Source organism: Artemia sp. Qi Xiang Cuo, chromosome 21 (assembly GCF_049724085.1).
Source record: "Artemia sp. Qi Xiang Cuo chromosome 21, ASM4972408v1, whole genome shotgun sequence".
NCBI lineage: Eukaryota > Metazoa > Arthropoda > Branchiopoda > Anostraca > Artemiidae > Artemia > Artemia sp. Qi Xiang Cuo.
Genome location: NC_142814.1, coordinates 51,334,461 through 51,347,830, shown reverse-complemented (window position 1 = coordinate 51,347,830; position 13,370 = coordinate 51,334,461). Strand labels below are relative to the sequence as shown.

The 13,370-nt window shown below is 34.1% G+C and overlaps 1 protein-coding gene across 1 annotated transcript in view; it reads right to left on the bottom strand.

Annotated features, from left to right (window-relative positions):
* Gpdh1 (Glycerol-3-phosphate dehydrogenase 1) overlaps positions 1–13,086 on the bottom strand; it is a 31,941-nt gene extending 18,855 nt beyond the window's left edge. The window contains exons 1-4 of the mRNA XM_089107032.1: positions 12,913–13,086; positions 7,660–7,800; positions 4,529–4,670; positions 2,200–2,312 (exon numbers count right to left, since the gene is read on the bottom strand). Of these exons, the coding sequence (XP_088963158.1) occupies positions 2,200–2,312; positions 4,529–4,670; positions 7,660–7,800; positions 12,913–13,053 (537 nt within the window). The 5' untranslated portion in view covers positions 13,054–13,086. The remainder of the gene's footprint in view (positions 1–2,199; positions 2,313–4,528; positions 4,671–7,659; positions 7,801–12,912) is intronic.
* Positions 13,087–13,370: the final 284 nt, after the last annotated feature.

Below are 13,370 nucleotides of genomic sequence, written 5' to 3'. Positions count from 1 at the left end.
GGGGATGGGTGCTTAAGGGTAAAACAAAACCTATGATAAAGGGATAAACGATAAATATCAACCAGAGCCATCACTAGTACATAGGGCATCAGCAGGTTATTGTCGAAATTTCAGTTGCTGGGTCTTTCTTACGCGGACAGGTAGCAAGCCAGACGCCCAACCCTTGCAGCAGTCAGAATCGAACATCAAGCCCCACATTGCCGAGCGGAGCATTAATCCACTGTTCTACGACAGATTACAACATATCATATATGGGACTACTTTCATATTGCCCTTTAAGCCCACTTTAATATTGCCCTTTAGGCCCACTTTAATATTGCCCTTTAGGCCCACTTTAATATTGTCCACTAGGCCCACTTAAATATTGCCCTTTAGGCTCACTTTAATATTCCCCTTTAAGCCCACTTTAATATTGTCCATTATGCACACTTTAATATTGTCCTTTAGGCTCACTTTAATATTCCCCTTTAGTCCCACTTTAATATTGTCCTTTACGCACACTTTAATATTGCCCTTTAGGCCCACTTTAATATTGTCCTCTAGGCCTACTTTAATATTTCCCTTTAGGCCCACTTTAATATTGCCCTTTAAGCCCACTTTAATATTGCCCTTTAGCCCACTTTCATTAGGACTTTTTTTTATCCTCGTTTTCCATATAATATTCAGGCTTATCCTAAGTATTAAAGAGGCGGGGTGAACCCCTGAAACCCCGTTCGCTTTGCGTTAAATTTTGACTTTAAAGATGTCCGTAATTTGAAGATGGGACCTATTTGGGTCTATTTGTTTAAAACCCTAACACAGGAGATAACAGAGGAGGTGTATTCAGGTAGTAAACAGGAGTAAGGCTAAGCTGTTTGCTATTCAGGAGTAAACAATTCAGCTGTCAAATATTGAAGTGGCTGTCATTGCCATTAATGTCCCTCATTTAGCGTTTAAATTCAAAATTCTTAGAGTGATTAGAGATTTCACAATTAAAATTGACTGTTAGAAACTGTGTGACTGTTTAGCAAAATAGGGGAGGAGCTTCCTTCTTATCCAAGTTTGTGATTACTTACTAGTAGCCTACTCATGGAACAACGAGGTTATTTTTACATTTTCTCATAATAACTTGGAATGAACTTGTAAAGATTTAATCCAAATCTCTTCGAATGCAATCATTATGATGTAAAGCACACTTCCAAGAGTAAAAGTAATTAAAGACATTTAATTTTAATTCAGAATAAAATTAAAAAATGAAATAAATAAAATTTAAAATGAAATTTTAATTCAGAGATCACCCAATGACCCACACCTTCCCTCTCTTCGATATGTCTGAATCCTGTGGCTTTTATTATTTATTTTTATTTTATTTCATCTACGTTTCATTTTTTTTAATAAAACAAAACAAAATCGAGTTTTACTTAAAAAAATTTTGGTCAGGAGGCGTGATATTAGTTATTTTTCATATTATTTCTTTCAGTTTCCTTTTGTGTGCGTGAAAAACAGAAGATTTAGATTTTATACTATGTTTATAATAATTATGATATTATATTTTAATATGCTGCAATAGTGGGTTGACTAACAAATATTTATTCTAATCTTGCAAATGGGAAATTTATTTTTTATAGATAAATTGTAAATAAATTTACATTTATTTACATATATATATATATATATATATATATATATATATATATATATATATATATATATACATATATATACATATATATATATATATATATCTATATCATATATACATATATATATATATATATATATATATATATATATATATATATATATATATATATATATATATATATATATATATATATATATATATATATATATATATATATATATATATATATATTTATTTATTTATATACAAATATATTAATACAAAAATAAATTTATTCTATAAATTTCTAAAAATCGTAGATAAATTTATAGATAAACCGCACCATCATATTTTATTTATTTGGGGCGATACATATAATCCCATATATCCATTGTATATATACAGGGGGATGCAAATGAGCATTTTATAAATGTTGATAAATTGCACTTAATGCCTTCACTTCCTACGCTCAAGACGCCATAAGGTTCAACAATATACGCCTCTAATGATCATGAGAAATACCTTCTTACAAATGTCCTCTTAATACTTTGCCCATTTCCGATTTTGCGAAACTTTTTATTAATATTTTGTCTTACCTTTAAAGCCCCACAGGCTTCAACCGTATACACGTCATCAACGACCACAACACGGAAATAGCTTGTTTCGAATAATTCTTTTAATGTTTTGCCCATTTCCATTTGAGCTGAGCCTAGATTGAAGACAGAAAAATATAATTTTATATATATTTTATATATTATATATAATATATATTTTTTATATAAATAATATTATAATAACATAATTATAATTAATATAAAATTACATAAAATGACTTTAAATAACTTTATACACAATAAATAACTTTAGGTAAATAATACCCAGAAATTTTCCGACCTACTCATCAGGAGGCTGACGGTTTGGCTTCAATTGAAGGTAAGTTATTTTTAGGAAACTTCCATCATTCATTATAAAGTTACCTGAGAGTTACCGGGTATGACCTCCTTCCTTCCCCCAAAGTATTTCTTCAACTCGTAATTGGTTTTAAAAATGCAAATAAGTGAAGATTACCCCCCCCCCCATCATTCAACAAAAAATCTATTGGTATAACCCCCTCGACCGAACAATAATTCTTTTTCCATATTTCGCATATTAGGTCTAGTTGTGTAACCCTTCTGTATGTGCAGTCCTGGGTGTCAGTATCTTTTCCTTTGTTTTTAATCCACATTATACAGTGACATAATACTGAAGATATCGAACGAATAAAGGAAGAAAACTAAACAAGCAAAAAAAGAGAAAGCTAAAAATAACTAAAAAACAAAAACAAAAATCCCAACTGAAAAAAAAAAATGATAAGGCGGTGATGCGAAGAAATACGGATGCAAGCTCTGTTTGAAAGCTGTCGGCGCAGTGTTTTCTGAGGTTTACTGTAATATCAAAACTAGAAACTTTCCGATAAACAGTTTACTGTCCATTATCAAAAGAACAAAAGAAATTTACAAAATTTAAAATAACTAATCCGGATTCTTATTATTTTTTTGTCTTAAGAAGGGGAAAGATTCTTGAAACAAATATGACGCGGGAGAAGATCGGACGCTTGAAAGTTTTCTCTGAGTACTTCCAGCTATACTTAAATATTGAGAAGTGAAATTTTTTTGGTAAAAGAACCCAATTTAGTCTGTCCAAGATGGAAGAAAGTGCAAAACTTACAACATCAAAAATAATTAATCCAGACTCTGTTTTTATTCTCAAGGACAGAATTTTCAGAAGCAAAGACGATGCAGAGATATACGGACATATATTTTGAAATCTTTCTGTCCAATACTTCCAGTTATACTATAATATCAGGAACTAATTTTTTCTTTTTTTTACAATGGTCTTTTTTTTCGTCCAAGGTGGAAGAAAGGACGAACATTTACAAAATCTAAAATAATTATTCTAGGTTCTTTCTAATATTTATTTCTTAAGAACACAGCATGGTACGTTTGTTTCAGAAATGAAACACATCACAGCGCCACAAACGGACGTGGTCAGATGAGTGAACAGGTCTCCTAAATTCCCACATATGTGACCAGCCATCGCTAAAAATTCTTCATTGCGCACGCGCGAAGCAGTAGCCAAGGAAAAATTTGTAACACACGATATGTCCCAAACTCTTCAATAGAAATAGGAACGTACATGACTGAATATGTATGCCAAGGCTGTGCTCAAAAAGGCGAAAAATACCAGAAGCAAAAAGAACAGAATGATCACAGGAAGATGTTTTGAGCTTGGCCAACACATTTTTGTTGGAATTCCTTCTAATAGCAACAATCTTAGTGTATCCTAATTTTTTATTTTAACAATTTTATTAACATAAACAAAACGTAATACGACAATAAGTCACAATAAAGCAGAAAAAATGCTTGAAAAAGCAAATGTATATCATTCATTACAGTTTTTTTTAGGAATTATAGAAAAAGGCGGGGTAACAACAGTAAAAATAAATAAAAACAAAAAGGGGGGAAATCCTAAAAACATAGGAAAAAAATCAATGCAAATCAAATAAAAAAAAAAAAAAAAATTGAAATGAGGACACCAGGACCAAGTTCTCTCGAACCTGTAATATTCCCAAATTCCTGAAAAGGCTTTATAATATCCTTAAATGGCTTTTAAACAATAATATATTTAAATAATAATTATTATAGCAATTTATCAAAAATAATCTTTAAGGGTTTGTTGTATATAGTTTTCTCTTCGTCAGTTAAAATGCAATAGCGAGCAGAAGGGCGAGGGTTCAACCCCCCCCCCCCTCCCACTGAAGACACATTATTTATAGAAACCTTAAGTTAACGCAATAGTATATTTGAATAGCATCGCTTAATTAATTTGCTGAACTAAAAATAAGAAAGAAATCCCCGAGTTCAGATTCAGGCCAAAAAAGCTCACCAATTGTTGTTTCACAGAATTTTTCTTCGGCTACTTCAGATGCTATATTGGCTCCCATCAATACAGAACATTGGATGTTCAATCTTGACGAAATATTTTTCGATATAAGCTCAATGCCACCTTCTGGACTTCTTTCAAAACCCTGAAAAAGATGGCGTTACAAAATAATTGAATATCCGATAAGCTATAGCTGCGTTCGTTTTCGCCGTTCGTCGTTCTTAGTTCTAAGAAGATGTTCTCGGTTTTACTCTTAAATTGCGTTTTATTTTGTCGATCTAAGAACGTCGTTTTAACTAAAAAAACGGCTTATAAGAGCTTTCCTTAGCCAGATAAAATTTCAAAACACAGATAAAATTTCAATCAACCAGCACAACAAAAATGGAAATGTGAATGTAGCAAAACAAGCAATAGAGTTACTACAGGAAAGTAATAAATCAATAAACTCGTTTTCTGTCATGGTTTTTTATTTTAGAACTTGATGCTCAAAAGTAAAACTAAAGCTCTTAAACGGAGCATGAGGCTCAGGTCGGCGTTCTAAAAATGACGTACTAAGAAAGAAGAACCACATTTCAAAGAACGGCTTATCAGCGAAACATTTCAAAGAACGGCGAAAACGAACGGCTTAATTGTAAAACCGAGGATTGGATTTCCATAGAACGACGAAAACGAACGCAGCTTATGTTTCTTCAACCGTCGTTCTAGAGAAGAAGGCGATAAAAAACCTTCTCAGCTTTATTTCTCAACACGTAGCATTAATTTAAATCGGTAACACCAACTAAAGTCCGTATCATTTACTTTATTTACCTTACAATAAGACCCAGCCAACGCCAAGACTTAACTAAGCTTAACTTTGGGAATCAGCTATTTCTATCCTAATTGAAAAGCATGTGTTCCATAACTCTACTATGATTACTGTTAATTAATTAGTTACTGTTATGTTTGCTCATGGCCCTAATTTTTTGCTATCTACCATTTTAGGCTGAAGGTAACAACCAAAAAATAGTAACAATTACTGATAATTACGTCCTGGAAACACACAAAACACATATAATATTATTTGCCACGCATTTAGTGTTAGCTAGAGCCAGAACTCCAGTTTAACGAATATTTACATTATTGGCAGGTCTGATGACTATTTCGGTCATTGGTAGGTTCTATTAAGTTTGGAATTCGCCTAGGCGAATTCCGGCTTGGCCTAATTATTTTTCTTAACATAAGTAGCCGATAGCGTGACGTTAAAACTCAAAATGAAATACATAACTTTATTAATTTAAATATTGACCTGAATGCTTTAAAAAAGCTCTTTTTTTACTACAAATTCGAGGTGAAGCAAAGGGAAGGCTAGAAACAAAGATGCTAATACTCATTTTTTTAAATTAAGATAAAGAAAAGAGGTATTTTTAAAAATCAAAGGGGGAAGGGAACATTTTTTCAAATTTTTTAAATGAAGATATTAAAAAAGGCATTTTTAAAAAATCTAGGGGACGGTTACATACAGCCAACCAATTGCTGAATGAAAGTAGTATGAATATAGTGCATTGAAAATAATATGAGAAACCCCCAAATGGTGCCCCTGAAACAGGGATAGGTTAATACACGATTAATACAATTCTGATATAAACCAAAGCTCGTGGCAGCTGCAAGTAACTCGACTGCGGTAAGTCAAAAGGATCTATGCGGTAGCAAAGGCTCTACATTAATTTATATGCAGTGCCTACTGTAGATACACTACAATAGCCTGTAAAAAAATTAAAACCCGAACTGGCCTACCATGACAAGACAAAGGCAGAAATTACGAGAAAAAACAACAAAACAACGGACCTACAGCCAGTAGAAAGAAAAGAAAAGACACGAGAAAAGAGAAAGGATTTGAGAAACAAAAACGAATTTGAGAAAAGAGAAAACGGAAAAGGGATAGTTAAAGAGAGAAAAGGAAAGAAAGTAAAAAGAAATTTAAAAGAGAAAAGGGATAAAATCTGCAATGTAAAAGAATAAAATTAAAAACGTAAATGTAAAAATTAGGCACCTCGCTAAATGTATACTTCCTATGCTATGTTAATCATGGAAACAAATTTGTAAATATATTGGTTTGATCTTTTAACTTCTAGTGTTTTGATTTTACGTTTTATCCCTTTTCTCTCTAAAGTTTTACTCTTTAAAGATCTTTTAATTTTTAGTGTTTTGATTTTACAGTGATAACAGTGGTCAAATATGGCTCTGAAGCATGGATGCTCCGAAAATGTGGTTCAATACCGCTCTCTAGGGCTATAATGAAAGAAAGGTTGAGGTGGCTAGGGCACGTTGTGCGTATGAAGGATGACAGATTGCCGAAGATTGTTCTTTTCGGCCAACCGTCTAGGGCTAAACGGAAAGCAGGTCGTCCCCGTCTGGGGTGGGATTACGTCACAAAGAAAGATTCAAAGGAAATGGGAACTTCGTGCGCGGGTGTAAAAAGGGAGGCTTTGAATAGATTGGGGTGGAGGAGGAGCGTGCGGAGCTGTTGGCCTCAGGCGGCTTGGTGCTGCGGTGAGTTGTTAGTAGTAGTAGTAGTAGTTTTATCCCTTTTCTCTCTAAACTTTTACTCTTTAAAGATCTTTTATTTTTTAGTGTTTTTATTTTACGTTTTATCCATTTTCTCTTTAAAGTTTTTCTCTTTAAAGATCTTTTAATTCTCAGTGTTTTTGATTTTACGTTTTATCCCTTTTCTCTTTAAAGTTTTTACATTTAGGATTATTTCCGTCTTACCACTGAAGACGTCTAGTTTTATGGAGGCAAAATATCGTTGTCTTTTCTTTCTATTGGCCCTTTCTATTCTATTGTTTTGTTTTTAGATTTATCTCTTTGCCTTGCTGCATTATCAAACTGCAATAATTACTGCAGTCCCTTAAAAGTACTGCAACAAATTTCAAGGGACTGTAAAAAAACCATGAAAATATGTTTTCGTTTTACGCCCGTAATTACTAAACGGTTGTTCGTATTTATAAAGTTTTTTCAAGCATCTAGCAAACGGTAAACACAATAATAATTAAAAGTCTGCTGAAGAAGAAGAAGACGAAGTGATAAATATACAAATTTGAAACGAGGAAGAAGACGGAGTGATGAAGAAGATGCACATTTGAAATATTGCTTACCTTGATGAGAGAAATTCCAACAGCACCGGGTTTCAGTTTCCCTGTAAGACTATCACAGCATCGTTTTACAAACTGGTGAGGTAGTACGAAAATTAGGATATCAGCATCCTTGGCTGCATCAACCAGATCAGGTACGGCGAACTGAAAGACAATAAATAAAAAAACAAAACAAAAAACAACAAATAACGAGCCATACTGTGGTAGCGTCGTGCTCCAGTTTACAAATTATCTTCCCGGTATCGATCCGCCACTATTAATCAACCCTTAGGATTTTTCATGCATATATAAGGCCAGTTCAAAATGATATTTTACTAGTATCGAAATTCAGCCAGTTCCGAAATCCAGGTTCAACTGATGTTAATAATCAGGTTTTGCCTGAATATTATTGGCAATTAATATTTTATTCCCATTAATTTTATTCGCAAAAATGAAAAGAATATCTGTCACAGGCTTTACATTTGTTTCTTTGCCAACAGTAAATTTCTTTACTTCATTAAAACCAAAATTAGTTCTGTCACCAGTTTCAAGAAAATATCATTTAATACCAAAAGCAAAGAAGAGATCACATAGAGAAACAATTTTTGATAAATCCGGATTCAGACACTGTCTCCAGTAGTACCAACTCATTAGAATGTAGGGCGGGAGAAGGGGCAACATTTTACTACTTTTTTAAAGAACGATAAAAAAGGGTATTTTCCAAAATCTAAGGAGTAAATGTAAGGAGTAAATCCAGTTTCAGCTGATGTTAATAATCAGGCTGACACGTTTTCAGGTTGACACGGAAATATGCAGCGTTGCGCCACTTAGGAAATGACAGTTCTAAGGAACACTGGTTTATTATCAATGTGACGAGCTTTGGCAGGAAAGGAGAGCACTCACGGAGAATTCCCCTGTGTAAGAACCATAACTTTTGCGTGACTTCCTAGTTTCATGGAAGAGTGTCAATTCTGTCACTCCTTAGATTTCTTCTAAACTGCACTAAATTGTCTATCTCTTAGCTCCGTCTCAAATTTGTAATCGGGAAGCTCTAAAGCCCTCAAATACCATTTTTGGTGAATAAAACGTTTTACCTTTCTTCGGTTTCTTCAAAAACCACAGACCGAAAATCCTTTTAAGACTTAGACTCAACCAAAGGTCTGCCTTTTGCCAACACAAAGATCCAATAAGTCTGCCTTTCCATTAAAATGCTGCTATGAACTCTCTATTTTATAAGGACTACTTCCCTGATTAAGACACTGCTCCTGGGACTGCACGAATCATGTCTTTTAGAGAGGCAGGCTCTTTGTTAACATTTCAACCCATTCGAAAAAACTGGCAAGCTTGAAATATTAGAACAATCCGTAGGTAATTTCTCTGGACGAAATCTAGCAAATCTTCATCCGCTTTTTGGAGCGCCCATGCTTCAGAACCGTATTTGACCACTGGCAACACTGTAGCTTCTAATATTCTAATCTCGATTTGCAGACTTATCTTCCTATTCTTCCAAACTTTTTTAAACTGTGAAAAAGTAGAACTAATTTCTGTGAACTTTCTACTTTCAGCTATAATAATACCCAGTTCCATCTGATGTTAATAACCAAGTTTTACCATTCGCAATGAGTAATTTAAACACTGGAATCAACTAATACTGTAATTATGTACTTACATATTTCTTATTATATACTTCTTATTTTCTTATTTTCTAATTATATACTTCTTATTTAACCCTTGTTTCTCTTGTCGTACGACTATTCTTGAGCTCTGTCAAGCCCCAGTTCTTCCTCCAAATATTTCTCTTTTTTTATTCCACTTTGTTGTTGTTGTTGATAGTGCTTCTGGGCTATTGCCCACTGCACACGTGGATTAAACAACATATCAAAACACACAGTTCTTGGAAATTTTGTCACAGCAATATCAAAAGCTTGATTTAATAGAGGGCTTTCTTGAAGATGATCAGGTTTAACAGGTTATTCTACTTTTCTATTTATTTTTCCAGTTTTTTCTCTATCTCGATAAGATTCAGGTATTAGCCAATCAGAAGATTATATGATAAATTCTGATTGGCTCGATCTTACCTGAGTTCAAATCGATTGAACTACACTTTTGGCCCAATCCAGTTCCGGACGCTAGCTAAACCCTATTGTGAATTTGGTTTCAACTGATTCCAGAAACTAATGCTACCTAAATCTTGATATTGTTAAAAATCGTTGTGAGTGGGCCTATGAATAGACAGGCATAGAAGCAGTATTCTTTAGATGAAGATCCATGGTTACCGAAGATTGTATATTTTTGCTGCCCATATAAGACCAAACGAAAAGTAGGTCGTCCCAAAATGGAACCGAGAAGAGGTCATAAGAAAGAACTTAAAGAAGATTTGAACCTCATGAAGGGAGAGAAAGGGGTTAAAAAGAGGCTGGGGCAAATGAGGCAAAAGAGGTAAATAGGTTGGGCTGGAGCAAGAGCGTGTCCAGCTTTGTTGGCCTCAGGCAGCTTGGTACTGCAATGAGTTATTAGTAGTATTAGCAGTAGCGGTAGAAGCGTTGTATTGAAATTAGAGAGGTGTGCAAACGCTTTGAGCAGAAGCCTTCTCCCCTTCCCCTGTTAAACTCTTTAACTGTCTCACGGTTTTTTCGATATTTTCTTGCAATTTCCATATATGCAATTTTCTACATTTTCATGGCAATGTAATGGAGATTGAAAACTTCAACCATAAAAAACCGTGTATTTCGGCCCAACTTTCGGAAGCCCAAATAGAAAAAGAGAGAGAGAGAAAAAAAAAGTCTAAACAAAGCATTTAAAATGACAAAAGAAAACTCACATTTAAACAGAATCCAATGGTTTCTTTACCATTGGATTTTGTTTAAATTTGATTTCTCCTTTGTTTTTCTTTTTTTTGTTGTTGTTTTCTTCCTGTTATATATACCTGATCTGGTAACCTAATAAGGATTGAGAAAACGGCATTTTATGCTAAAAATGTTCTGATTGCTTCAGAATTTCCGGCGAAAACAGTACTGTTTTGCAAGCTATTGTGGCAGTACGAAAATTGGTTACATCAACCAGGTCGGGTATATATAACAGGAAGAAAACAACAATTTGAGTGGAATAATGTCAAAGGAAATTCAGTATTTTTCCGGGGGGGGGGGGGGGTATAATGTTTGTTTTTTTTACAAATGATATAAAATAGTTGGATGCATACAAGAAAAATCTACACTTTAAAAGATCTCAGCCTTGTAACATACAGAACAAGATCTTAAAACAACGCAAAAAGAGCAAATAGAAAGAAGAACAACAAAAGAGAAATCAAATTTAAACAGAATCCAATGGTAAAGAAACCATTGGATCTTGTTTAAATGTGAGTTCTCTTTTGTCATTTTATATGCTTTGTTTAGGCTTGTTTCTTTTTATTTGATTTAGGCTTCCGAAAGTTGGGCCGAAATACACGGTCTTTTATAGTTGAAGTTTTCAAACTCCATTACATTGCCATCAACTATTTTGGCTATTGAGCAGCCCCTAGAAAAATAAGCGAGAACATGTAGTTACAAATTGATAGTACAACGCGTTGATCATACCATTTCTATCTTTGTATTTTCTATTCATTTTTCCATTTTTCATAGCTGTGCCACACCCCCTAGGCGAAACACTGTACTGCGCATGTCCTGGGCTATATTTCAGGTCTTGCCAAGCACTTCCTAATATGAAAAATTCTGCCAAGTTAATCTGATTGACTTTTGCTAGCGCGATTTGGATCTAAGAAGGCATCATGTCAGTGGCGGATCCAGAGGGGGAGGGGGCACCCCTTCCCCTAACGTAGTCTAAAGTAGTGTAATTTACTTAATTAACGTAATTTTGCGTTAATTAAACTTGCTTCTAACGCAATTTTATCGGATCAACCTACCCCCCCCCCCTAAAGAAAAGCCCTGGATCCGCCCTTGCATCATGTGACCTATTTCAGAGGTAAAAGGGATAGGATTCAGGTAGAGGAGAAAACTTGAAAAAAATAGCAAATATTTTAAAAAACATTAGGATGAAATGGAAGATCTGAATAAAAAAAAAAAAAAAAAAAACAGAAGAAGTCGAGGGAAAAGAGATAGGTCTGAAGTCCCCATTGTTCTTGTTTGAACGGCCGTTTGTCATTGCAAGGGAAATAAAAGCAAAAAGACCCAATCAAGTGGAAAAGCAAAAAATCTGAAATCAAAATCATGAAAAATAATCAATACATAAGCTAAACCATGAAATTTAAATAAAAAGAGAAAAACCGGTAAAAATTAAGTAAAGAGATAAAACGTAAAAAGAGCAACAGATGTGAAATGACCGTTGAAATAGATGGCTGTGCAAATTTCCAATTCATCCATTTGCCGTCTTTAATACTAAACTTGTAGTTTTATGCTTCATTTTCTTATCAATCGGATTATTTCTTTCTTTTCTCGTTTGATTGATTTGGCTTTAAATGGTATTCAGCCATAGTTTGGTTTTCAACTTTATTTTCTCATGGTTTTCGTTTTCGTATTCGACTTTCGTCTACGCACCAAGGACGGCTCATTGAGGCTGCTTATTTTATGGCTATTAGGGCTTGTCGGTTAAACCTTGTACACACTTTCAGAATATAACCAACATGGTACAATAGAAGGTACTTGCCATGGATTCGGTAATTTAATATTATACCCAGGAGTTTTCAAGACCTTCGATTGTGGAACAAGGGCGTAATTTGTTATGGGACAAGGAACACACTTCCCCTCCCTGACCTCGGTAGCCCCCCCCTCCCCAGACCCAACCTTTTAAATTTATTAGGATGCAGCATCACAGTTATGTCAGTGGTACCCCCTAGATCAGTAAGAATAAATAAGTTAAACTAATTAGTTAACTTTGACAACGCTTCTTACCCATAAAACATCAAACACCAACATCCTATTGGCTCCCGAAAACAACTGCATCTTCAAGGGAAACTGCTGCTTCATAAGCTGTTTGGCAGCATATGTTTTTAGCTTATGTTTCACTGATTGTTCACCAATATTTCTTTTTTAAATCTGGCAACCGCTATTACCAAAAAATGATTAACTGAATAGGGAAATTCATTAAAAATTGAATTTTAGATTCATTTCCTAATTTTTTCAGATACATACGTTTTGTGTTAGTTTAGATTCTACCAATTGACGATTTAATTTCATTATTTTAACATTTTATACCTTAACATTTTAGCGTATTCTCAGACTCTGGCCAATGTTGTACAAAATAAAAAAATACTAACCACAGAGGTATAAAATAGAAGATACTTACCACAGATTCGGGTAATTTTATGCCTTTCAGGTACTTAACATTTTCATGTGTTGTGTTGATGATTTCAGTCAATTTTTGTCCATTAACCATTTCTTCAAATACCCACATATTCACTCGCTTGTCAAACTTGTCAAATTTCATGACATTGCCACCAACTATTTTCGCTATTGCGGAACCCCTACAAAAATTGAATGCAGATAATTAAAACACTTGATGTACTAATTAACAGATTGGGTAGCTCGTATGTCTCAAGCTGAATCATTTGCCACTAATAACTACACTACCTCATGATTTGCATGCTTAGTGATTGGCATATTTCTACTGGCCATGAACGGGCTTTACACCACCAGCATAGATCCTAGTTTAATCCTAGAATATTACCATCCGGTCAATTTGATTGTGATGCACAGCCGTTATCTCAGATTCGCCTGGAAAGGAGTAGTTGCAGTAGTGTTAAT